General features: G+C 41.3%; 1 protein-coding gene across 3 annotated transcripts in view; it reads right to left on the bottom strand.

The window, feature by feature from the left end:
• Positions 1-23663, bottom strand: part of LOC137325566 (xenotropic and polytropic retrovirus receptor 1 homolog) — a 297372-nt gene that overhangs the window by 253907 nt on the left and 19802 nt on the right. For all 3 annotated transcript variants that reach the window (XM_067990818.1, XM_067990820.1, XM_067990817.1), the window contains exon 2: positions 21928-21979. In XM_067990818.1, coding sequence (XP_067846919.1) covers positions 21928-21979 — 52 coding nt within the window. The remainder of the gene's footprint in view (positions 1-21927; positions 21980-23663) is intronic.

The raw sequence follows: 23663 nt of genomic DNA, 5'->3' as shown, positions 1-23663 counted from the left end.
GTGCAGTGGATAACATTCAATGTACTACTTACAGATTGGATAATAGAATCCCACCATTTAATCACGGAGTAAAGCCTAGTAAACACAGGATCCTGCAGAATGAACATTAACACATTCTTTTGATGAAATCAAAATCATGAGCCATATTTGTGAAAGCATACAAAAGTAGCACCATGATATTCATCTTAATGTTCACAGTTGAGAAACGACCACATCCAAGGCTGCTCCATTGCAGCTAGTTCAAATGCAGAAGTAACAAGAAGCCTAGGAATGGATTCTTTGTCCAACTGAACAATGCGCTGGGAAATGGGAATTCAGGGGTGGGGGGAGAGATAGGAAGATGAAAAGAAAAATAATTATACAGTGCCGTCAGGCTGCGAGAATCGTATACATGCTGAACGCTGATCAGCATTACTGGAATCTCATGTCACAAATGGTTCTAACACCTTTGAGGTTTACCCAGCACCTCTTTCTGCACGCACGCGGTTTGATGATATCACTTACAACCCGATACCGGCGTCTTTCACTCTGCCAAACCAGTTAGCATGGTCCCACTGTAACAATTAACTGTGATTGTGGAAAATTGCTCACTGGAGAAAATGTGGGATCTCAGTACGTCTCCTGCCAATTCAGGCAGTGAAAAATTTCAATTCAGACAAGGGAAAACTTCACACCTTTAGATCATTCTATACATGCTAAACTGCAGTTCTGATTTACTTACAAATAAATGATGCACAGAAACAAAAAGACAGACATAAGATACTACACAATACATTGAACAATTTACACTGTACATAAACTGGGTTGGCTTAAAGAGTCCATAGTCTCCACCTCTCGGAACACTCTGGAAAGGGCAGTGTCTGACAATACTTAAAAAAAAACACCTATCCAACCCCACCTATAATACAATCGTAAAAAATGATGAATGCCTTTTTGTAGCAGCAGTGTCTTTGAAGACTGTCTTTAGCAAACACGCAGACAGGCTGATGGTTTCGTAATCGTGTTTCTTGGTGCCATTCAAACTTCAACTCTACTGGTTTCGATGTACTTCAACTCTACTGGTTTCAACATCCAACAGTTGGAAATGATATTTTTGACTATTAGCAAGTTAAATTAATTAAATCTAACCCTGCAGAGGATTTCATGGAAACTAACAATGAACCAGAGCGATATGAAATAATACATTTTGGTCAGATGTCCACATTGAATAAGTTGTGACTCCAGGATATACCTTTTTGAAATTCCCTTTGTTCTGCAGTAAACATCAGTCCGTGGATGACCGACCCACGTGACTGCTGCCCTCCACAGTTGGCTGAGGCCATTTTTAACCTTAACTATTTAAAAAGCACAAAACTAAAGAAAAGAAATCCCTATTTTTGTCACGTAAATTTCTGCAAGGCATCATTATAGTGAACCATGTTGTTTTACAACAGATTAGTAGAATACAAAGTATATAATGAATAGAAAATGCTGGAAATACACAGCAGGCCTCTTGGAATCTGAAAGAGAAAAGACAGGCTAAAGTTTCAAATAAGACCCTTTGTCAAACTAAAGAAGTATCACACCCAAAACGTGTCACCCCCATTCAGGTGTGGATGCACCTGCTGTGTATGTCCAACATTTTCTGTTTTGATTTCACATTTTCTTTTTATCTTGACTGGGGTATAACCTTGTACAGTCTGTGAAGTACACAAATTTCTACTTCAGATTTTGCAGAAATGATTCTGAAGCCTTTGCTACTAAATCATTTTCTTCCCATAACACAACAATCCTTGCTTGGGTGTGAAGCAGAATCTGCTGCGTCTTCCTATAAATGCCAAACCTTTCAATTTCCAATCTCAGTGGATCTCAAGTGGTCTCCTAGGCAACACTTCCACCCACACATAGATTAAACCTAAATTAGCCTGAAGTTTCCCTCTGCTCATCTGGTCATCTTCACACCATACTCCCTCGATACTATCTCTACTGATATAAAGCTGGCTTCAAAGCAATGTGTATTCTACCGCAGGCTGTTCAGATCAGGAAGGTGGAATCTCATTCCAACAATAACTCTGCTAGTCCTCACTACCAGAAGCACAATCATTTGGTTTGGCAACAGCAAAAGAAAACATTTGGAGAAGTTAATAAATATTGAAATCTCTGGAGTTAAAGATTCCAAGGGACTTGAGGATTGTTTTTCCCTCATTCTATACGCATGCATTTTCGATTACTTGATATCAAATGTAAATTCAACTAACATTTAGTGATCTTAGATTATAATTTCATTTAATAACCATATACAGAATAATCAAAATAAAGGATTGCATAAATAAAATAAGTTTATCTGCATTAATATGTTCCTGCTACAATTGTTACTGGCTTAAAGTATCCCTTGGTAGACAGCAATTTGTATTTTTTAATTTAAAAATCACAAAGGTAGTCACTCCAATGGCTGAGGGGTAAAGTCTCCATCTCTGAACCATACAGGCCAGGAAAACCCTGGGTTCAATCCACAGTACATACTAAATTTAGTAACAGTGGTACAATTAGCTACAGTGCCACTGAGTTAGAGAAGGGTGAATCATAATAACCATATATGTCCCCTCAGAGACAGACAATGGGCTAAGAAAGGATCGGACTCAGCTATCTTCGCCCACCACTGTCAAGGTTCGTATGCGCACAATGGTCAATTGGGCAAAATGCTGAAAGGCAGACAGCCGTGGAACCGGACCTGATCGAGGGAGTCAGTGCCTTCAGAAAAGGGAGGGGAGAGGAGCTGGATTGGAGAATAAATTGGAGAGAATTAAAAATTCAAACAGTGATATACACTGAGGTTGAATTTTCTCTTGTGTGCTATACTTAGTGTACTGGTTAGTACACTCATCAAATTCCTACATGTGCTATTTTAACAATGTCGCTAACCCATTTAAAATAACAGGAACTTGAGTAAAACCTTGACCAGTAGGCTAAAAATAGTGCAGAGAAAAATTTCAACCACACAGTATTTTAATTCATCAAACCAAATCATTCTCTGAAGTAGGGCCCTTCAAAGCTTACAATTTGGAATCAAATAACCATTATGAATAAATATTTAGGTCGGTCCTCAAAAGATGGGATCTAATTAAACATCTGCAGCTTACCATTAATGCCATTTGTTTTACAGGTTATAATTTTTTGTCCTGCTGCCACTGAATTTACGTACTGCTAATTCCATCAGATTAGGTGGGCTGGCACTGAGCATTCGATGGAAGGTCCTGAATTGTTCAGCATTTTTTGGGGGGAGGGGGAGTCCTCAACGGTGCAGAGCATAAATGCGCTTAGTGTCCTACTGAGCCATAAAAAGACGAGGAAGATCCCAAGTTTGATCACTGGGCTATACGGAGCTGACTGATCTCAATTGAGTATAAATTGGCCTCAGTGTCCCTAGGCTGCAGGGGGGTGGAATACAGGAAAAACGACAGCGTTCCCCCTTCTAATCACTATCGAATGATCCTACCTCCTGCCTCTGCTGTGGCATAAGTCACTATCTTCAGGAAAGGAGTAGGAAAAAGCACCATAAAATAATCTAATCTGCCTTGTAGAAGTTAAGAGATCAAAGACTTCACAATTGACAGGCATCCAAAAACAAAGGCAAAAATTTATTTGGACAAACTTAAATGCTGCATGTTACAACTTCAACACGGTGCTATAAAACTCCTATCTTTATTTGATTTTATCTAAAAAGGCAATGCCAATATAAAATTATGTTCCCTGCCAACTTTCTCATCAAAATTAGTGAGGAAAGGAATTTCACTCTCTGAATCCCCAACCATCATGGTTGGAAAAACCTGGACCATGTATATCTGCATATTTATGCATCTCTTGCAATTATTACACAAGTGCTGAGAACACCCCATATTTCTAAAACACAAACAGAGGATGCTGGAAATACTCAGATTAGGCAGCTTTGGTGGAGAGAGCAGATAAGTTGACATTTTGGGTTCAGTCCCTTTGTTAAAACTGGAAGATATTACTGATGAACTGCATTTAAAAAGGAGCAAAGCAAGGGGAAGGGAAATAAAACACAAACACAAGTGCACGCAAAAAGAAATGGAACAACCTGCAAAGTGCTTAAATAGAAAACAAGAGATGGTTAAGTGGCACAAGTAATATTAGCATGAAACGATAGCAAACAGAATGAGAGAAATAAAAGAAATAAAAGACACAGAGATCGTATGAATAGCTTATTGCAGCAGGTAGAAATGGAAGCACGAAAAACTAGCAATGCCCAGGAGCCTGTTTGAAGAACATAGCTGTTCGACACCAAGGGTTCAGACCATGTCACCAGCATTGTCTTTTGACAGAGGGTCCCCACCATTAATACCAACCCACTCCTTCCCCTCCGTTCCTGGAAATGGCACATCCATTATTGCCAGCACTTCCTGCCAAAGAAAAAATAGGAACTATAGTTAAGGTCTGAAGTTATTAAAGTCACTATTAAGGCCAGAGGGCTGCAAAGTGCCTGGTAGAAAGAGGAGGTGCTGCACCTCAAGCGTGTGTTGAGTGTCATTGGAAAACTGTAGAAGGACAAAGGTCAGAATGGGAATGGGACCAGTAATTGAGGAGGTGAACAGACAAGTATTGCATCTCCTGTGATGCATGGGAAAGACAGCAAGTGGAGCGGTGGTGGAAGAGCGAACCAGGGTGTCACGGACGGAAAGGTCCCTCGGAAAGTGGAGAGGAGAAGGGAGGAGGAAGATATGTTTGCTGTGGGATTGTGTTGGAAGTGGTGGAAATGGCAGAAGATGATCTGTCGAATGTGGATCTTGGTGGGGTGGAAGGTGAGGCAAGAGAGACCCCATCACTATTCTGGGGGGGGGGGGGGGTGCTAGGAAAGGGAAGCGCAAGGGCAGAAGCACAGGAAAGGGGACAGACTTCAAGCGCCCTACCTGCCATGGTGGAAGGGAATCCTCAGCCAAGGAAAAAGCCCATCCCCAGAGATAGAGATAGAAAAGGAAAGGGAAGTGTAAGAGATGGGCCATGTAAAGGAGAGATGGAAATTTGAAACAAAATTAATGAAATATTTCTACCAGGGCATGTTTAAGTTAAAATAAAACTGCCATGTCTAGCTTTCGCCGGCCCAATTTTTGTACCACCAGTTTTATTATGACACACAAACCTGTGTTTGTTTTTAAATCTGAACTATGTTTAGGTACAGAATATAGGCATCTATTATTCTCACCAGTCTGCTACGCTACCAGAACTATTAGCTTGTAAGATATATTTTGGTGAATTTTCGTGGTCATCAAGGGGAGGGATATCAATGTTGGGGAATGGGACACTTTTGGCTGACGTTTGTGTATGATAACGTCCTACGTTACTGCAAAATCATACTGCTGCCACCGTAGCTGCATTAAGACTAGTGCCAGCAAGAAAGACCCTTGAAAACGGGTCTTCATTGTTGGCGGTCCAAAAGACTCCAGCAGGCTACCTTGATGTGGTTGCCACTTGCGGGAGACCTATGTTACACAAGCTGCTGTTCTAAAAACATTATAAAAATGTCTAGTTATACCTGGGTCTGCAAGCATGCTGCCAGTTTACAGAAACTAGATTTAACAGATTCAACAATGAAAGCCAGCTCACAAATATTGGGCTCCCAGGATCAGAAAGACAAATACAAAGGTGGCTTTAATTCATGCATTACATTCTTGGAACTCTATAATTACGTTTATAGGTTAAGAGGTTCCATTACAAAATAGTAATCTGACTATCTCCCTACTCATGAGCATACACAGTGTTGCCTACCTGCATTGATAATTTCCCATAAGGTGATTCTCTCGTCTGAGCCAAGCAGTCAAAACACGCTGAGCAGAGGGATAAGCTCTTCTTAACAGGAAGCATGGGAAACTCAAAACAAGCCAAACAGAGCAACCAGGTGAACAATGCCATTGGCAGAGATCTGAGAGTAGCCTGGCAGACTCTTCAGTCAGAGAATGCTCCAAGCAAGATGGAAAGTAAAGGGAGGAAGACATTGCACACAATTTATGTGAAGCCACACTATGGCAGATCATCAATTGTCAACCCAAATCCACCAAATATCAGTGTATTTACTTAGTGTAGTAATTCTGTATATTTTGATACCAGCTTGAAGTCCATAACAATTTGAAGTTTCATTAACGACTTGTCTGAATTTGACATGCATCTTCCTACATCTGTTTTCACAGAATGCCTCCCAATGCAGAGTTTTTAGCACTGGTTTACTGACAAGTGGCCAATAGTTGCTTATCTTATTATACCAGTAATTACAGGTACTACTAATTTTTCTCTTTATTAGTGTTTTGTTTTTCACTGGCTAATCTGTATTGCTTTGTGTTTAATACATTCCAGTGTTTTTGTCAGCATATTATCTTGCTTTGTCTTATTTCCCTGCTGTAATATTTACTCCCAGAACTAAACTGCAAATGAGACCTTGCATCTCACTGAGCAGTCTGCAAAGATATGAATAAACCAATTTTATTGGGGGCAAAAACACAACAACTGAGATATGCACAGTTATTATGAAGGGAACAGCGCTTCCGAAAACTCTGGCCCCTATCAGTCACTCAAACAGATAACTCCAATGAATAATTTATACACATGCTTTCATCTGCACTAACCCAGCATCTAACTGAAGGGGAAAGGAGCCTGGGGAAATGCCTGCAGATTTGCCAATCAAATGCCACCGTCAGCAGGGTTTCTTTTGAGCGCATAATCTAGCAACCTCTTCAGGGGCCATAAATAATTTCCACAAATTACAGAGTGCTCTGCAAAAGCTGTAGCTCCACATTCACACACACGCATTTGTGGGTCAACTGTGTTTTTTTAAAAAGAACAGTATGCATTTGGTTTCGGGAGAAAGAGTACTTTGAATTCTGCTGAAAACAATGACAATTGCAGTTAAGATTTCATCCCCCCACCAAGATTACTGGACATTATTTCTATGTACACTCTGCTGTACGAGTGTTTAGCATCACTAAAATAGAACACAGAAAGAGGTGACATAATCTGCAGCAGGTTTCACTAAAATTTATGATTCAGACTTTGTATTTTTCTATATTCTTTTTGATTCGAGGCATTACATATACAAATACCTGGGAAGAGTTATAGACCATTAAAGGTTCAGACATTATTATGTACTACAAAATTAAAACCTGAAAGGTTTAAGGAGTGTTACTGAATCCCAAGATGGAATCAGTGCTTTGTAACGTACTTCCTATTATTATTTTGCACAACTAACATACAGAAGAATCTTGATAATTCAAAGTCCAAGGAGATCAATGAAAAACTTTGATATATCGAGACTCTGATGATCAATATTTCTGCTCCTGGCCCAATTCCACTCTCCTACACTCAGACTGCTACATGTACTTACACCAGCCCCAACTCACCGAGTATAAACCTGGTCCAAATCATCCGATATCAATACCGAACTAGCCCTCCACATTACTCTCCGGCATCAGTCTACTGTTCCCCTGCTCCTCCTCTTTTTGACTCCTGGTCAGCATGTGTGATTTAGGGGAAGAGACTGTGAGTTGGAACAGTAAGCACTATTCTTATCCACGTCTGTTTGAATTAGGTAGGCCTAGTGGAATCAGTGGCATAAATAGGAAAGGACCGCCTGTTCTGACTATGGATCTTGTGCTGATTGGGAGCCAGAGAGGGGAGATTGGATGTATGCCAGATCAAGACTACAGACAGTAACACAGGGAAATAGCGCAGCAATTACCTCACTTGAGTTGGGCCAGGTTAAATAGCCTGAGAGAGTTGGGGTTCGACTGGAAGCTCCATGGAGTGGAATTGGACCATGAGCAGGTGAGTAAAGCCACAAAATTACTTTTGATAATATCCAAGTAAAATTTAATGCAAGTCAAATCTAGGGTCTGGGACTACACTAAAACTTTGGTACACCATGCCATGTAATAAATCAAAGTTTGATATATTCACATTCCACTGTATACTAAATGTTGTTTGTACTATCAAGACTTTCTCCATCTTTTACTGTCTTGTAGCTTGCTTACTCAGTGCTGGCTGTAACTGAGTTTTAAGTAAAGTGTAATGCTAGGTGGGTGAAATTTTTATTCTTTGTCCACTCAAACTGTGAGGCACAGTCAACTGTACAATTATAGATTTTGTACTTCCAAGTATGATTTTTGTGTGGAGAACATAACAGAGTGAAATATTCGCGGTTACAAGCCTGTCACTGGTGGAAGCAATTTGAGGCGATGAATTAAACACATCGCACAAGAATCATATTGGCACAACATTCAAGAGTATTGACTCAAGTGTGATTCTTGCTATGGAACATTGGTATCGATGTGCTACACAAGTCTAGTGACAACACTAATCAGTTTTACATAAACACATTTGCACATATTTATACAACTAAGGAAAAATTTCAAAAACATTCCATTAAGACAATTTAAGACAAGTTGTTAGTCAAATGAAATGGATTATTTATAGCAGGCCAGAAGAATGAAGTTGCAGTAGAACGTACATCGTCATTCTGTCATCAGTATGTCAAAAGTGGAATAACTAAGGATTACAATACAGCATGGGATGGTATTTATAGGGCTTCAACATTGACATTTCTAACCGCTTTGGAACAGGATGCCTAATGGTGACTTTGGCACACAAGTAAGTGACCTTCAGATGGCATGTTTTTAACAGAACAGTAAACAGCCAACAGCAGCACTGAAAATTTAGAAAGATATAAACTTGTATTTATGTAATGCCTTTCACGTCCTCAGGACTTCCCAAAGCACTTCACAGGCAATGGATTAATTTTGAAGTGTAGTCACTGTTGTTATGTAAGCAAATATGGCAGTCAATTTGTGCACAATTTGTTCAAACAACAAAATAGATAATTGAGCAGTTGATCTGTTTTGGTTGAGCACTGAAAGCTTGTCAGGACTGGGAAAACTCCACTGCTCTCTTCAAATAGTGCCATGGGATCTTTTACACTCAACTGAAAAGGCTTAATTTCACCCCTCATTGAAAAGACGGCACCTCTGACATTGCAGCACTCCCTCAGTACTCCACTGAAACTGTCAGCCTAAATTATGTGCTCAGGTCGTGGAGAGACGCTTGAACCCACAACCTTCTGACTCAGATAAGAATGCTACTATTTAGAACTAAAGCTTTTCTTATCCCATTTTGTGGACTCAGGCTGAAGGTCTGAAGGGTTAAAACCCCTTGAACACTGAATTTAAAACCTTTTGGATATTACATTTGAAAGGGTTAACTTGCCCCTTTGGGCATTTGGACAGTACAAGTTTAAAACTTCAACAATCTTCGGTTTTCAACAACAACTGATAAGATACAGAATCATCGAGAAGCTTCTAGAAGCATCAAGAAGGTTCGAACAGGCTTGGTTCTCAAAAACAACTTTGGTTCTCAAAACAAATGACTTGGAAAAACAGTGCTGAGACAGTGAAATCATTGGGAAAGATAACTGCATCTCCGTTCACACAGACAAGAAATACAGCAGCTTTCACATGGTGAAAAAGCTGCACCTGGATTCACATGGTTTTAAGCGGTCCAGTCTACCATCCATCATAATAAGTGAGTGGCCAAAATGGGACTTCTCAACTTTCATTCACACCCCAATTGGCAAAAATCATTTAAAGATAGGACATTGTAGCAGCTTCTTTACTGCAATCGGGGAATCTGTAGTCAGAGGAGCTTGCCTAGAGGAAGGACATCCAACAAGAAGAAACTTCAAGAGCTACAGAGAGTTGATCACTCTTCTGCCATGCTGCTGTAATCCTTGGTAGTTAAGGTTGTATGTATTGCTTGATTTGCCTGATACTTGTATGACTTGTATAAATCATTTGATAACCTTGATTTGCTTCATGCTTGTGTGAATTATAAAATTAAATAATCACTTTTGATTAACAAAACTACTGCGATTGTCCAGGTTCACGAACCACTGGGAAATCAGGATTTCCGTACAGATCACACCATCTTATTTTACCCTGCCTGGGTTTCCTCCAGCATATTGTATACCCCCCACTGAAATCAATTTATTGCATTAAAATTTATCCAAATATTTACAGGTTGCCTGTTAATGTAATGCCTTCCAGTTATAAAATCCCATATTGACCTCCTAACCCTGGAGAAATATTTGCCTCTCTTTGCAGATTTCAAGCGATGTCACCCAATTATACATCGAAATAAAGAGTTTTCAGTCTCAGGAGGCCAGATTAATATTCCATTTATCTTAGAGCTGCCTCCGATGGCAAGAGATGGTAACAATGTGATATTAACAACTTGGTACCAAAACCCTCCTTGAGTTGGAGTTTCATTGGGTGTCTCTGACAGCACACATTTACTATGCAACATTCAACTCATTAGCTCCTCTCACCATTCCTGATTCATGTCTCCTATTTATTGCTCTTCACCTCCTCCCTTGTTTTGTTCAGAACCATTTACGGCTTGCTTGTATTCAGTTCTGATAAACACGAAACATTAACCTGTCTTTGCTCTTTACATATGTGTGATGTGGAGATGCACCGGTGATGGACTGGGGTTTTACCTGAGGAAGGAGGAAGCCTCCGAAAGCTTGTGAATTTAAAATAAAATTGCTGGACTATAACTTGGTGTTGTAAAATTGTTTACAATTTACATATGTGGGCAGACCTGCTGTGTATTTTCAGCATTCTGTTTTCATTTCAGGTGGTCTTATCCTGCGACTTAGCCATGACACAGGAGTAAAAACTGCTAACCTATTAGTTAAGGCGAAGGGTTCAAATATCAGGGGACACAAATTAAATCATTAGGAAATAAGAAGGGAACGTCAGGTGGAACTACACAAAGGGTAATTAACTTGTGGAATAACTTCTCAGGGAAGGCCATTGAAACAAACAGTATGATTGTCTTCATGAAACACTCAGACACGCTTCTGGGGAGAGATTGAAGAAACTCAAAAGTTTCAGCCTTGAGAGGGGTACCCGAGAGGTGAGCTTAGAGTTAAATAAGAGAGCTGATGGTACAGGAAGAAAGTAAATCTGGAAAACTTTAAACAAAATTGAGAGACTGGAACTAGGGGACACAGGGTTAAATTAATAAAAGGCAAATCTAGGATGGATATCAAGAAATTCTTCTTCACACAAAGAGTGACCAATATATGGAATGGAATAAACACCCGGAAAGAGCAGTGGAGGTCAGAATCATTTCAGAAAAATGGAGGAACATTAGTGTTTTTCTGAGTGGACGAACCTAGATGGGCTCAATTACTGACCTCATCCATAATTATCTTGTGAAAGGTTAATCTTTCTTTCTCTTTACAGATGCTGATGGCCCTGCCATGTTTATCAAGCATTTTGTTTTTATTTCAGATTTCTGCCATTACAGCTTCTTCCTTTAATTTTGAAAGTACCAGTGTAGCTTGGCTTTTAAAGAGGGAAGTGAAAGTTTCTTAGCTAGGAGTCACTAAGGGTAAAAAAGAATGATTTAGACATTTGATCAAATTTTAAATTAAAAGACCATGATTTGAACTGTAAAATCTCCTAAAAGCTGGAGAAGACCCCAGGGAAGAAAGCATTCTTTGTTGGCAAAGGGAACAATATGGGATTACAGCATTGTTAAGGCAGAGCTGCAGTGAGAGATAAATTTAACTCTCCTGAAAGGTTTATAGAAGCTGTTGCTTTTAACACTTGTTCCCTCTTCTCCCCCTCCAATTTCAAGCCCTGGTATCAAGCAATTGTTTCATTCCAGAGCTTTGAAGGTTTAATTAACCTTCAAAAAGGAATTTCCAGTCTTTGGCAGAGCCCAGCACGTCCTGTCTCACAAACAACACTGCTATGGTAAGGAGGATCAACAAGAACAAAACAAAAAGGAATAATTAAACTCACTATATAACTTCAAAGGACTACAGCAGAACAGCTGCATCAAAACAATTATATAGAGCCATATTTCCATCCCTGGAATACAAAAGATATTTTACAAGTGACCTGGGCTTATAACCAGGGAGAAACAAAGTCAGGATATTTCTGACATCTCCCAGTCATGTTAAGCCATAAAGGTAACAAGAAATACCACTTTAAGCCAACTGGGGGGAAAAAAATATTTTATTCAGGTATACTAGTACACGGTGAGCCAGTGCCATTCAACACAGCCAGGGATGTATTATCAGCAAGTTTCACGAGCTTCAGGCCCTACTGGCACCATGTGTCATCATATTCAGTTGGTTATTCACTGGTCGGAAGGGACAGTTTTATGTTATTTCAAATATTGGCATAAGATGACGATATTCTGTGGTCCCACACATTTATGCAATTCCAAAAGCTATGTGTTTTTTTTTGCAGGCATTCTCTGAGTGCAGTGTTCAAATCTGAATTTCCTAGAGAATTCAGCATTCCCAGAATTAAACTTGTGAAAATTAGGCTCTGAGCCCATCTTGCATTATCCAATTCTTTTTTTTACTCTCATCTCTATGTGATCTCCTCATCTGTGACAGTCCAGATCAGGGATATCTTCATTATGGTCACTAATGTTCAACACCATGGATTTATATTTTTCAAGGAAAAATGGACAGAATTGAGAGAATTGATCCTCAGAAAACCGGTAAAAATCCCCAAATCTTCCAGAATCCTATGAATTAAAAACAGAAATTGACTTAGTCGCCATAAGCCAGTGACCCTAATTATAAACCATTGGAATCATGGATTGGCCAACAACTTGCATTTATATAGCACCTTTAAAGTAGTAAAATGTCCCAAGGCGTTTTGCAGGAGCATAATCAGACATAAATTGACACCGAACCAAAGAAGGAGACATTAGGGACAGGGGACCAAACACTTGGTCGAAGAGGTAGGTTTTAAGCAGCATCTTAATGGAGGACAAATGTAAGGAGTCGCACAACACCAGGTTATAGTCCAACAGCTTTATTTGAAATCACAAGCTTTCGGAGCTTTGCTCCTTCGTCAGGTGAAGTCTCACATTTGTCCACCCCAGTCCATCACCGGCATCTCCACATCATGGCTTAATGGAGGAGAGAGGTGGAGAGGTGAATAGGTTTGGGGTGGGAATTCCAGAGAACCTAGAAAGCTGAAGACACAGCTGCCTATGGTGGGCAAAGGAAATCGGGGATGCACAAGATGCATTAATTTGGCAGGGGGAGGGGAACCAAGACGTAGCAGCGAGAAGATAGACAAGGTGCAAAGAAAACTAGAAGGGACAAACAGCAACAGAACAAAGAATAGTATAGAAAGAGCAGGAATTAGATGGAGGAAAAAAGCAAAGCCAACTATCATGGTGTTGGACTGCATGTGTATTAATGCAAGGAGTGTTACAAATAAGGTTGAACAGCTACAGGCGCAAGTTGCCACATGGGGTTATGATATAGTGGCTATAACAGAGGCCTGGCTTAAACATGGGTAGAAATGGGAACAAAATATTCCTGGCTACAATTTATTCAGGAGGGATAGGGAAGGAAAAAAGACAGGAGTCGGGGGGGGGGGGGGATGGTGGCAGTATTGATCAAGGGTAATATTACAATTCAAAGACTGAATCCATTTGGTTAGAGTTAAGGAACAGAAAAGGAGCTATTACACTGCCTGGTGTTTACTGTAGGCCCCCAAATAGTGAGAAGGAGATAGAAGAACAAATCTGTAGATAAATTTCAGAGAAATGTAAAAATAATAGCGCAGTAATAGTAGGGGGCTTCGATTACCCTAATATAGATAGAAAAAAGTGTAAAGGGCAAGGAGGAAGAGTTCCTAAAATATGTAAATAAACAGGAGAACATTCTTAATCAGTATGTTTCTAGCCCAACAAGGAAGGAAGCAGTGCTGGATCTAGTTCTGGGAAATGAAGTAGGGCAAGTGGAGTGCGTTTCAGTGGGAGAACATCTGGGTAATAGTGATCATAATATAATTAGATTGCAAGTAGTTATGGAAAGGGAAAAAGAAAAATCAATGGTGAAAATACCCAACTGGAAGAGAGGCAACTTCATTAATTTGAGACAGGGTCTAGCACAGGTACACTGGAAACAAAGCTTGGACAAGAAAACAGTAAATGAGCAATGGCAGGCCCTCAAGGTGGAGATAGTTCAGGTACAAACCAAGCCTTTTCCCATAAGGAGCAAATATGGGGCATCCAAAGCTATAGGTGCTAAATAGGTTGGCATCACTCAAGGTTAACAAGGCACCTGATCCAGATGGGGTGCATCCTAAGTTGCTGATGGAAGCTGGGTGGAGATAGCAGAAGCCCTGACCACAATCTTTCAGTCCTCCTTGGATATGGGAGTGGAACCAGAGGACTGGAGGAGTACAATTTCGAAGCTTGCGCATGATACAAAACTTGGCAACGCAGTAAATAGTGAACAGGATAGCAGTAGACTTCAGGAGGACATAGACAGACTGGTGAAATGGGCAGACACATGGCAGATGCAATTTAATGCAGATAAGTGTGAAGTGATGTACTATGGGAAGAACAACATGGAGAGGCAGTACAATCTAAATGGTACTATTTTGAGGGGGTGCAAGAGCAGAGGAATCTGAGGGTACATATTCACAAATTTTTGAAGGTGGCAGGCTATGTTCCCTCTAATTTTTTTTGGTCATACGTGGGAATTAATTTGGGTTTTATATAGATATAAAGGCTGTGTGCGGTGTGCGCCACCATAAAGAATATTTTTTGAAAGGTGAGAGACTGAGAAATGTTGGTATTCAGAGGGATTTGGGTGTCCTTGTACATGAATCACATGCAGGTACAACAAGCAATTAGGAAGGCAAATGGACTTCCAGAAGGCATTTGATAAGGTCCCACATAAGAGACTGTTAGCCAAGTTAGAAGCCCATGGAATCGAGGGAAAAGTACGGACTTGGTTAGGAAGTTGGCTGAGCGAAAGGCGACAGAAAGTAGGGATAATGGGTAGGTACTCACATTGGCAGGATGTGACTAGTGGAGTCCCGCAGGGATCTGTCTTGGGGCCTCAATTATTCACAATATTTATTAATGACTTAGATGAAGGCATAGAAAGTCTCATATCTAAGTTTGCCAATGACACAAAGATTGGTGGCATTGTAAGCAGTGTAAATGAAAACATAAAATTACAAAGCGATATTGATAGATTAGGCGAATGGGCAAAACTGTGGCAAATGGGATTCAATGTGGACAAATGTGAGGTCATCCACTTTGGATCAAGAAAGGATAGAACAGGGTACTTTCTAAATGGTAAAAAGTTAAAAACAGTGGATGTCTAAAGGGACTTAGGGGTTCGGGTACATAGATTATTGAAGTGTCATGAACAGGTGCAGAAAATAATCAATAAAGGCTAATGGAATGCTGGCCTTTATATCTGGAGAACTGGAGTACAAGGGGGCAGAAGTTATGCTGCAGCTATACAAAACCCTGGTTAGACCGCACCTGGAGTACTGTGAGCAGTTCTGGGCACCGCACCTTCGGAAGGATATATTGGCCTTGGAGGGAGTGCAGTGTAGGTTTACTAGAATGATACCCGGACTTCAAGGGTTAAGTTACGAGGAGAGATTAAACAAATTGGGGTTGTATGGAGTTTCGAAGGTTAAGGGGTGATCTGATCGAAGTTTATAAGATATTAAGGGGAACGGATAGGGTGGATAGAGAGAAACTATTTCCACTGGTTGGGGATTCTAGGAGTAAGGGGCACAGTCTAAAAATTAGAGCCAGACCTTTCAGCAGCGAGATTAGAAAACATTTCTACACACAAAGGGTGGTAGAAGTTTGGAACTCTCTTCCGCAAACGGCAACTCGCTCAATTGCGAAATTTAAATCGGAGATTGACAGCTTTTTGGCAACCAAAGGTATTAAGGGATATGGGCCAAGGATGGGTATACGGAGTTAGATCACAGATCAGCCATGATCTTATCAAATGGCGGAGCAGGCACAAGGGACTGAATGGCCTACTCCTGTTCCTATGTTAGCCTTTATTGCAAGATGGGTGGGAGTATAAGAGTAAGGACATTTTGCTGCAATTATATAGGGCTCTGGTGAGACCAAACCTAGAGTACTGAGTACAGTTTTGCTTTAGAGGCGGTGCAACGAAGGTTCACTAGATTGATTCCTGGGATGAGAGGCTTGTCCTATGAGGAGAGATTTGGTAGAATGGGCCTATACTCTCTGGAGTTTAGAAGAATGAGGTGTGATCTCATTGAAACATATAAAATTCTTAGATGGTTTGATAGGGTAAACGCTGAGAGTCTGTTTCCCCTGGCCGGAGAGTCTAGAACTAGGGGTCATAGTCTCAAGATAAGGGGTCGGCCATTTAGGACCGAGATGAGGAAAAAGTTCTTCACCCAGCGGGCTGTGAATATTTGGAATTCCCTATCCAGAGGGCTGTGGATGCTCAGTTGTTGAGTATATTCAAGACTGAGATCGATAGATTTTTGGCCACTAAGGGAATCAAGGGATATGTGGATAAGGCGGGAAAGTGGAGTTGAGGCCGAAGATCAGCCATGATCTTATTGAATGATGAAGCAGGCTCGAGGGGCCGTAAGGCCTGCTCCTGCTCCTAGTTTTTATGTTCTTGAGTTCTACGTAATAAAACAGTATATGACTTACTGTAAATCAGTGGTCCTGATAATAATACATTCCAACATCCTTCTCATTATTTAAAAATACTATTGCAGGAATCCTTAAAAAATACTTGCTTCTTGCACGATAAAAAGCAAAATCACTCAAGTTATTTGGCAGCTTTAAAAAAAAGTATTAAAAGGGGATGTTGTGTGTTTTAAAGAGAGGCGTTTTTTGTTTGCAGAGTGTCGCACGTGTGCAGCCCTGTGAGCACTGCCCCTTTAATCAGCAGCGTTGTGGCAGCTGAAGGAAATGGGCGACCGAGCGCGTGCCCCAGGCTATCGTTCTAGAGTGGAATGCAAATGAGCTCGTGGCTCTTTGCAGAAATACAGAGCGCAGCCTCTTTTAAACAGCTGAAATTATTTCTTAATGTTTTATTTGATTTTTAAAAAATCAGACATAGAATTTTCCTATTATGAGCAGACTTGGACCTCCTGGCTATTATTGCTGTCCCGTAGTAGGCAAAGTATCCAGTTCGTCCTGGGTCGCCGAGGACCCTTTGCTCGAGTTACATTGATTCCAACTCAGTCTTTTTTATTTCGGGTTCCCCCCACCACTGTTTGCAGCCGCCATTTTAACCTGTATATAATTCAGAGCGTACGGAAACCCCCCCCCACCCACGGCCCCCCTAACACCAACCCACCCCACTCCTTCCTTCCAGCTGGGACTCCTCAGGACTGCCCGTTGAATAAAACAATATCGCGTCCCTCCAAACAGTAGAGGACTTTGTGTTTATAAAAGAAAAGCCACTCAATTAGATTGGAGAGGCTTCAGGTAAACCGTGAGTTAGGTCCTGAGCTTTAAAACATCTGGAAAAGTCAGAAAAGGTATGTTGAGAGCAATAACAGAAGACCTAGGCACCGGGACAGCGCAGAAGGGATGATAAAGCGTGTGGCACACAACAGACTGACGTGCGGCCGTGCACAGCTTAGAGGGAACAGTGGTGGCAGGGCAAGTTGACAAGGGGATTAAGAAGGCGTATGGGATACTTGGCTTTGTAAACAGGGGCATTGAATACAAAAACAAGAAAGTCATGCTAACTCTTTACAAATCACTGGTTAGGCCTCAGCTGGAGTATTGTGTACAAGGGATGCCAAGGCCTTGGAGAGGGTACAGAGGAAGTTTACCAGGATGATACCAGGAATGAGGGACTTCAATCATGTGGAGATTGGAGAAGCTGGGGTTGTTCTCCTTACAGCAGAGGTGGTCAAGGGGAGACCTATTAGAGGCATTCAAAATTATGAGTGTTTTGATGGAGCAAGTAGGGAGAAGTTGTTTCCTCTGGCAAGTGGGTCGGTAACTAGAGGTCATAGATTTAAAATAATTGGCAAAAGAATTAGAAGGAAATGAGGATTATTTTTTTCACACAGGGTTGTTAAGATCTGGAATGCACTACCTGAAAGGGTGGTGGAATCAGCTCTTTTAAAGAGCCGGCACAGGCACGACAGGCCGAATGGCCTCATGTGCTGTTAGATTCTATGCCAAAGTGGGAGGAACGCAGAGTTTGTGGAGGGTTGTAGGACTGGGGGAGGTTACAGAAATGGGGTGAGCAAGGCCATGGAGGGATTTGAACATGAGGATGAGAATTTTAAAACTGAAGCACTGGTGGACCGGCAGCCAAGGTAGGTCAGCGAGCACATGGGTGATGGAATATGTTAACCTTTGTAAAAATTGTAGGGGAGGCTCGGTGCTATCTGGGAGCAGCTCGACTGCTTCCCAGCTCCTTCTCGTGGGCAGAGTTTGTCTGTCCTGGAGGGAAGAAAATTAGGGGACCAGGCGATTGGCCGACAAGCCCCCCTCCCCCACGATCTCTCCCTTCCCGCGCTCCAAGCCCCCCCACCCCTGATCTTCTCCGATTGCTGGGGACCGGCCCCAGCGGACCCCGGCTACAGCTTTCTACTGCTAGCTTTCACACCTGTAGTGGGCCAGCCTCTCAATTTAGCCGGCTGCCGGGCAGGAAATGGAGTCAAAAAATGCTAATAAGATCCCACCTCAAATTCTGCAGGACCTCCGCCTTCCCGCAATTACCCGGCCGCAAACACTCGCCTTGCTCCCTCCCCGTCTCCCTGCAAATATCGGGGCCTATTATTATTTTGTGATGTATTTGAGTGCCCACTCACACACAATGTCCAATTTTGATCCTCTCTTCCCTCCATTTCCAGTGGAGCAAATGCAAAACAGATTTCGAAGATTCCAACTGAGATTAGTTGGAGGTACAAGTTTTGTCATCGTGCACATGTGCAGATTGGAGTAGAGCCACAAACACCAGCTTTGTTCAGCAAGCAATGCAAATGTTTAATAGTAACTTTCAAAAGGGAATTGGATATATACTTGGAAAGGAAAAATTTGCAGGGCTATGAGGAAGATCAGGGGTGCGGGACTAATTGCATAGCTCTTTCAAAGAGCCGGCACAAGCAGGATGGGCTGAATGGCCTCCTTCTGTGCTGTAAGATTCTATGAACAGGACTTAGTGCGAGTTAGGATACAGGCAGCAGAGTTTTGAATTAGCTCAAGTTTATGGAGGGTGCAAGGTGGAAGGCTGGCCAGGAGAGCATTGGAATAGTCGAGTCTGGAGGAAACAAAAGCATGGTTTCAGCAGCAGATGGGCTGAGGCGGGGCGGAGACGGGCAATATTATTGAGGTGGAAGTAGGCGGTCTTTGTGATGGAGAGGATTTGGGGCTGGAAGCTCAGCTCAGGGTCAAGTAGGACCCATACGTTGAATGGAATCTCCACCTCACCTAGGTGTAGGAGAGTACTAACAAGAGCAGCTGTTTCATGAATTTGAGCCTCATTGCTAAGAAAACAAACATTTGGAGAAATTGTACTGATTATCAACAGACAAGATGCCCCATATCCCAGCACATGCTCCAGCAACCTTGGTTCAGCAAGCGTCAGTTAACTCTGCATCTTAACTTCTGCATACTAGGTACAAAGTTCCGAGTGTCAGCATTACCTGAAAGAAAGAAAGGAGACTTGCATTTATACAGTGCCTTTCACGACCTCAGGACGTCCCAAAGCACTTTACAGCCAATGAAGTACTTTTGAAGTGTAGCCACAGTTGTAATGTAGGAACCATGGCAACTAATTTGCTTACAGCAAGGTCCCACAAACAGCAATGAAATAATGACCCGATAATCTGTTTTAGTGGTGTGGTCGAGGGATAAATACTGGCCAGGACACTGGGGAGAACTCCCCTGCTCTTCTTCAAATAGTACCATGGGATCTTTTACCTGAGAGCAGACGGGGCCTCGGTTTAACATCTCATCCAAAAGACGGCACCTCAAACAGTGCAGCACTTGCTCAGTACTGCACTGGAATGTCAGCCTGGATTATGTGCTCAAGTCTCTGGAGTGGGACTTGAACCCACAAACCTCTGACTCAGAGGCGAGAATGCTACCCACTGAGCTATGACTGACATTTGGGAAAGAGCACCGCAGGCAGAAATGATGTATGAAACTTCACTGCTGCCATTCCACACTTGCCAGATATGCTACAAGAAGCCCGTTTTCCAATGAGGCAGGAATTACATAACTTTGATGGCACATTTGACAATTGACAATAGTAACTATTTTACACTTACAATGCTCATCATATTGAACACACTTACTACATAGAAAAAAATGCAAAACAAAGGTACAAATTATGACTTTTGTCAAAAGTGTCATTGACTTTTCGTTGCTTAAAGCAAAACGGTTGAGATACAGCAGTGTTGGGCAGTATGCTCCTTAATCGTAGACTGATGTGGTCAATCAATCAATTAAATCAATCAATCAATAGCTAAGCTACAGACTGTATAGAGCAGTTTACAACTTTCAAAGTGAAGTGCCCATTTTGGATATTGCGTTAAATGGTCCGCAGCTAAAAGGGTGTTTATTTTTTTTAAAGTGTCCACGAAGTTTAATATTAGTGACAGCTGCACTAGTAATTACAAGAACATACTTGACCTAATTGGACTGCTCACATGAAGCGTTATTTCTTGTGAGAAGGCAATCAGAGCAAGCACATTACTGCCAATACACAAATCCAGAATGGCGTACGGTTTCATTCTTTAATTGCAATTGCGCATTTCATAGATAGTTTCAAATTTCCATAATGCTTCCATGAAATTTTAAATTTCATGAACCCCTAACTATTCAGTGTTGTTTCTGGGATTTCAGTAAGGTATAATGGTGTGTGTGAGAAATTTTCAAACTACGCTCACCTAAACTGTGGAAAAACACAGCAGTGCATTTATAAATTGTGTCCTTCCAAACTTGACTTGCATTTGGAAAGAACATTATACTGTAATATTAGTTAAGTACTGCTGGCAGAAACAATTTGAGGTAATGAATTAAAAGCATCACATACAATTAAACTGTACTGTCTTGAGTGTAATTATGTTTAGCTAACTAGGACAATTTGACATCCATACTGCGGAATAAACTGCAGGAACAACAAAACTCCAAATTAACCAGAACCCACTTCATCCAGGCCCAAACCAACACAGAAACATGAGGAGCAAACAGGTATGTGGAATTGCCCTTCCACTCCCATTCACCCGAAAAAGCTATCCTCTGCCCTTAACTACTCTTACTGTCTCACAGCCAGAATGTACAGCCAGGTTATATAAAAAAAGTAGAAAACAAATTGCTATACAATCAATTAGTCCAAAAAGAATCCTTTATTTTTCTCCAATATGTTTTCTGCTGGACCCGATGAAGTGGTATTACCTTGCATTTGTCCACATCAAGTGCCATTGGTCACTCATCAGCCACCTCCCAACCTCTCCGGATCATTTTGCATTTGCTTTGCCTCTTCTGTTGTTTGAAATCCTCCCCCTGCCCCTCTCTCCACCCCCCCCACACAACCCCCACCCCCCCCCACAAAACTTGGTGTCATCTATAAACTTAAGACAGCCTGTTTGCTGTCTCCAGCTCCAAAACATTTATATGCACTGTAAAAACAGCAATTGCCTCAGTGTTGATCCCTCAGGCGTCCCACTAGTGACACGATGTCACAGCTCCATGCCCACAACCAACATTTACATTGTCTGCTTTAGCCAACTTTCAATCCACCTCAGGAACTTGCCTCCTATTCCTACCATGTGGGCTAATTGCTTATGTGGCATGGTATCAATGTAGAATTACTAATCAGAGTTATTTTTCCATGAAAAGTAAACAATTCCCAATTATTAAAGATAAACCCAGTTTAGCTCCTACAGGTTCCCCCTTCCAATATAATGCATTGTTTCCATTTCATTTTTTAAATTATGCTCTGATACTGGTATCAGAATGACTCCATAAACTGGGATGCATGTGTTACATTTTATAGTCATAGCTGATCAGTAGCTGCAATAACCAGCCTTACTCTTCAGTAGAATTACATGAAAACACTACCTTCTAAAGATGGTGCTTGGTCTTGGGCTGCATACAGCATCTCTTTGAAAGCCTGCAATACAAAACATTTCAGAATTAAACATCGCTTATAATTCTAAACAGAAATTTTAATTAAAAACATAACTTCAATAAATAAGTTACTACATATTGCATTCCCAATTTAAGGTGATTGGCAAAAGAACCAAAGGTGACAAATGAAATTTTTTTTTTTTTTTTTTACACACAGCGAGTGGTTAAGATCTGGAATGCACTGCCTGAGTGGGTGGTGGAGGCAAATTCAATCATGGCCTTCAAAAGGCAATTGAATAAATACTTGAAAGGAAAAAATTTGTCGGGATACGGGAAAGGGGTGGGGGGGGGGGAGGTGGGGAGTGGAACTAGCTGGATTACTCTTGCATAGAGCCGGCACGGACTCGATAGGCCGAATGGTCTCCTTCCGTGCTGTAACCTTTCTATGATTCCCTACGATATCTAAACTAAAACAGTTTCACTGCTGTTTATACTCTTGGCAAAGGATTATTTGTTTCAGCTACCTCCTTCTTCCATTAGAAATATTACAAGCTGATTTAGCTCCGGGCAGTCTAGGCACTGGCCAGTGTATTACTACATCTCACAGATCAGAAGTTCCCAGGTTCAACTGCCGGTGTGTGCTGAGTTAGCCGATCTCAGCTAGCTGCTACAATTGGTGTCAATGAATATCAAAAATCAACCAGGGTTCCCGCTCCTGACTGCTATCCTGTGCCCCTGCTGGAAAGTGCACATATGTCTTCAGATGACAGCAGAGAAGGCTTAGCTGTGATGCCCTCCGTGGTCAAATATCCTTATGACACTCATCACCTGAGTTCACGTGTGAAGTGAGATGTTGAAAGGCTGCCAGCACCCATCGAACCATATGCATTAAGAGTCATTGCCTTGCAGAATTTATGGGTAGAAAATTTAAAATACAGACCCAAGCAACAATCTGACAGCTACATTTATACCACCATTGAACAAGCAAACTAAGATCATTGCTTGGGGGAGGGAGAGAGGATGAGGTTGTGTGTGAGCAAGGCCAAGTTAAGATGAGGTGCGTCAAAAGTAGGCCAGAGTGAAAACATATTTCCTGGTAGGAAGATGAGGAGCTTTGTTACTTCAATTTCCAAGGAACAACAGATATACTCCCAACAAGCATCTCAGTGCTTATCTTGATTATTATAAATATGAAAATGCAGTACTATTTTCTCAAAGATCAGGGAAATAAGTGTTGCACTTTTGCAATTGAGGAAAGGAAACCCTGAAATCCATTTCGTGCTAGTAGTTTTGTACCACAACACCAAATGTGTGCTTTTAAAAAAAAACAGCCACATTTTTAAAAGGAGGCCATACAACAAAATAGCAAATCTTGAAGAATGCATATGTTCCCAGCCCCACTAAAATCAAGGATGGAACCAGGTGACAGAAAAGGAAGATGATGGCCACTTTTTTGCAACGCTAATCATGTGTGTTCTCCTCTTAGTGAATCCACTCTACAACATAAATGGGACAGTTTCACTAACAAGAGGTGGTTCCAAGAATTGACAAGTTATCTGCTTTGCCATAACTTTGCATTCATCCACATCATGCACCATCTGCAAAAAAAACTCATCTCGTGAGTCTGTGGAAAAGCCTTTCAAAAATCAATCTCACTTTTGCCAAACACATCTACAAATCCTCCTTTCATCCTTCGCCTGAATTAGAGAACCGCATTCATCACTTCT

The sequence above is a fragment of the Heptranchias perlo genome, chromosome 9 (assembly GCF_035084215.1).
Source record: "Heptranchias perlo isolate sHepPer1 chromosome 9, sHepPer1.hap1, whole genome shotgun sequence".
NCBI classification, from domain to species: Eukaryota; Metazoa; Chordata; class Chondrichthyes; order Hexanchiformes; family Hexanchidae; genus Heptranchias; species Heptranchias perlo.
This window is presented reverse-complemented; position numbering and strand designations above follow the sequence as displayed.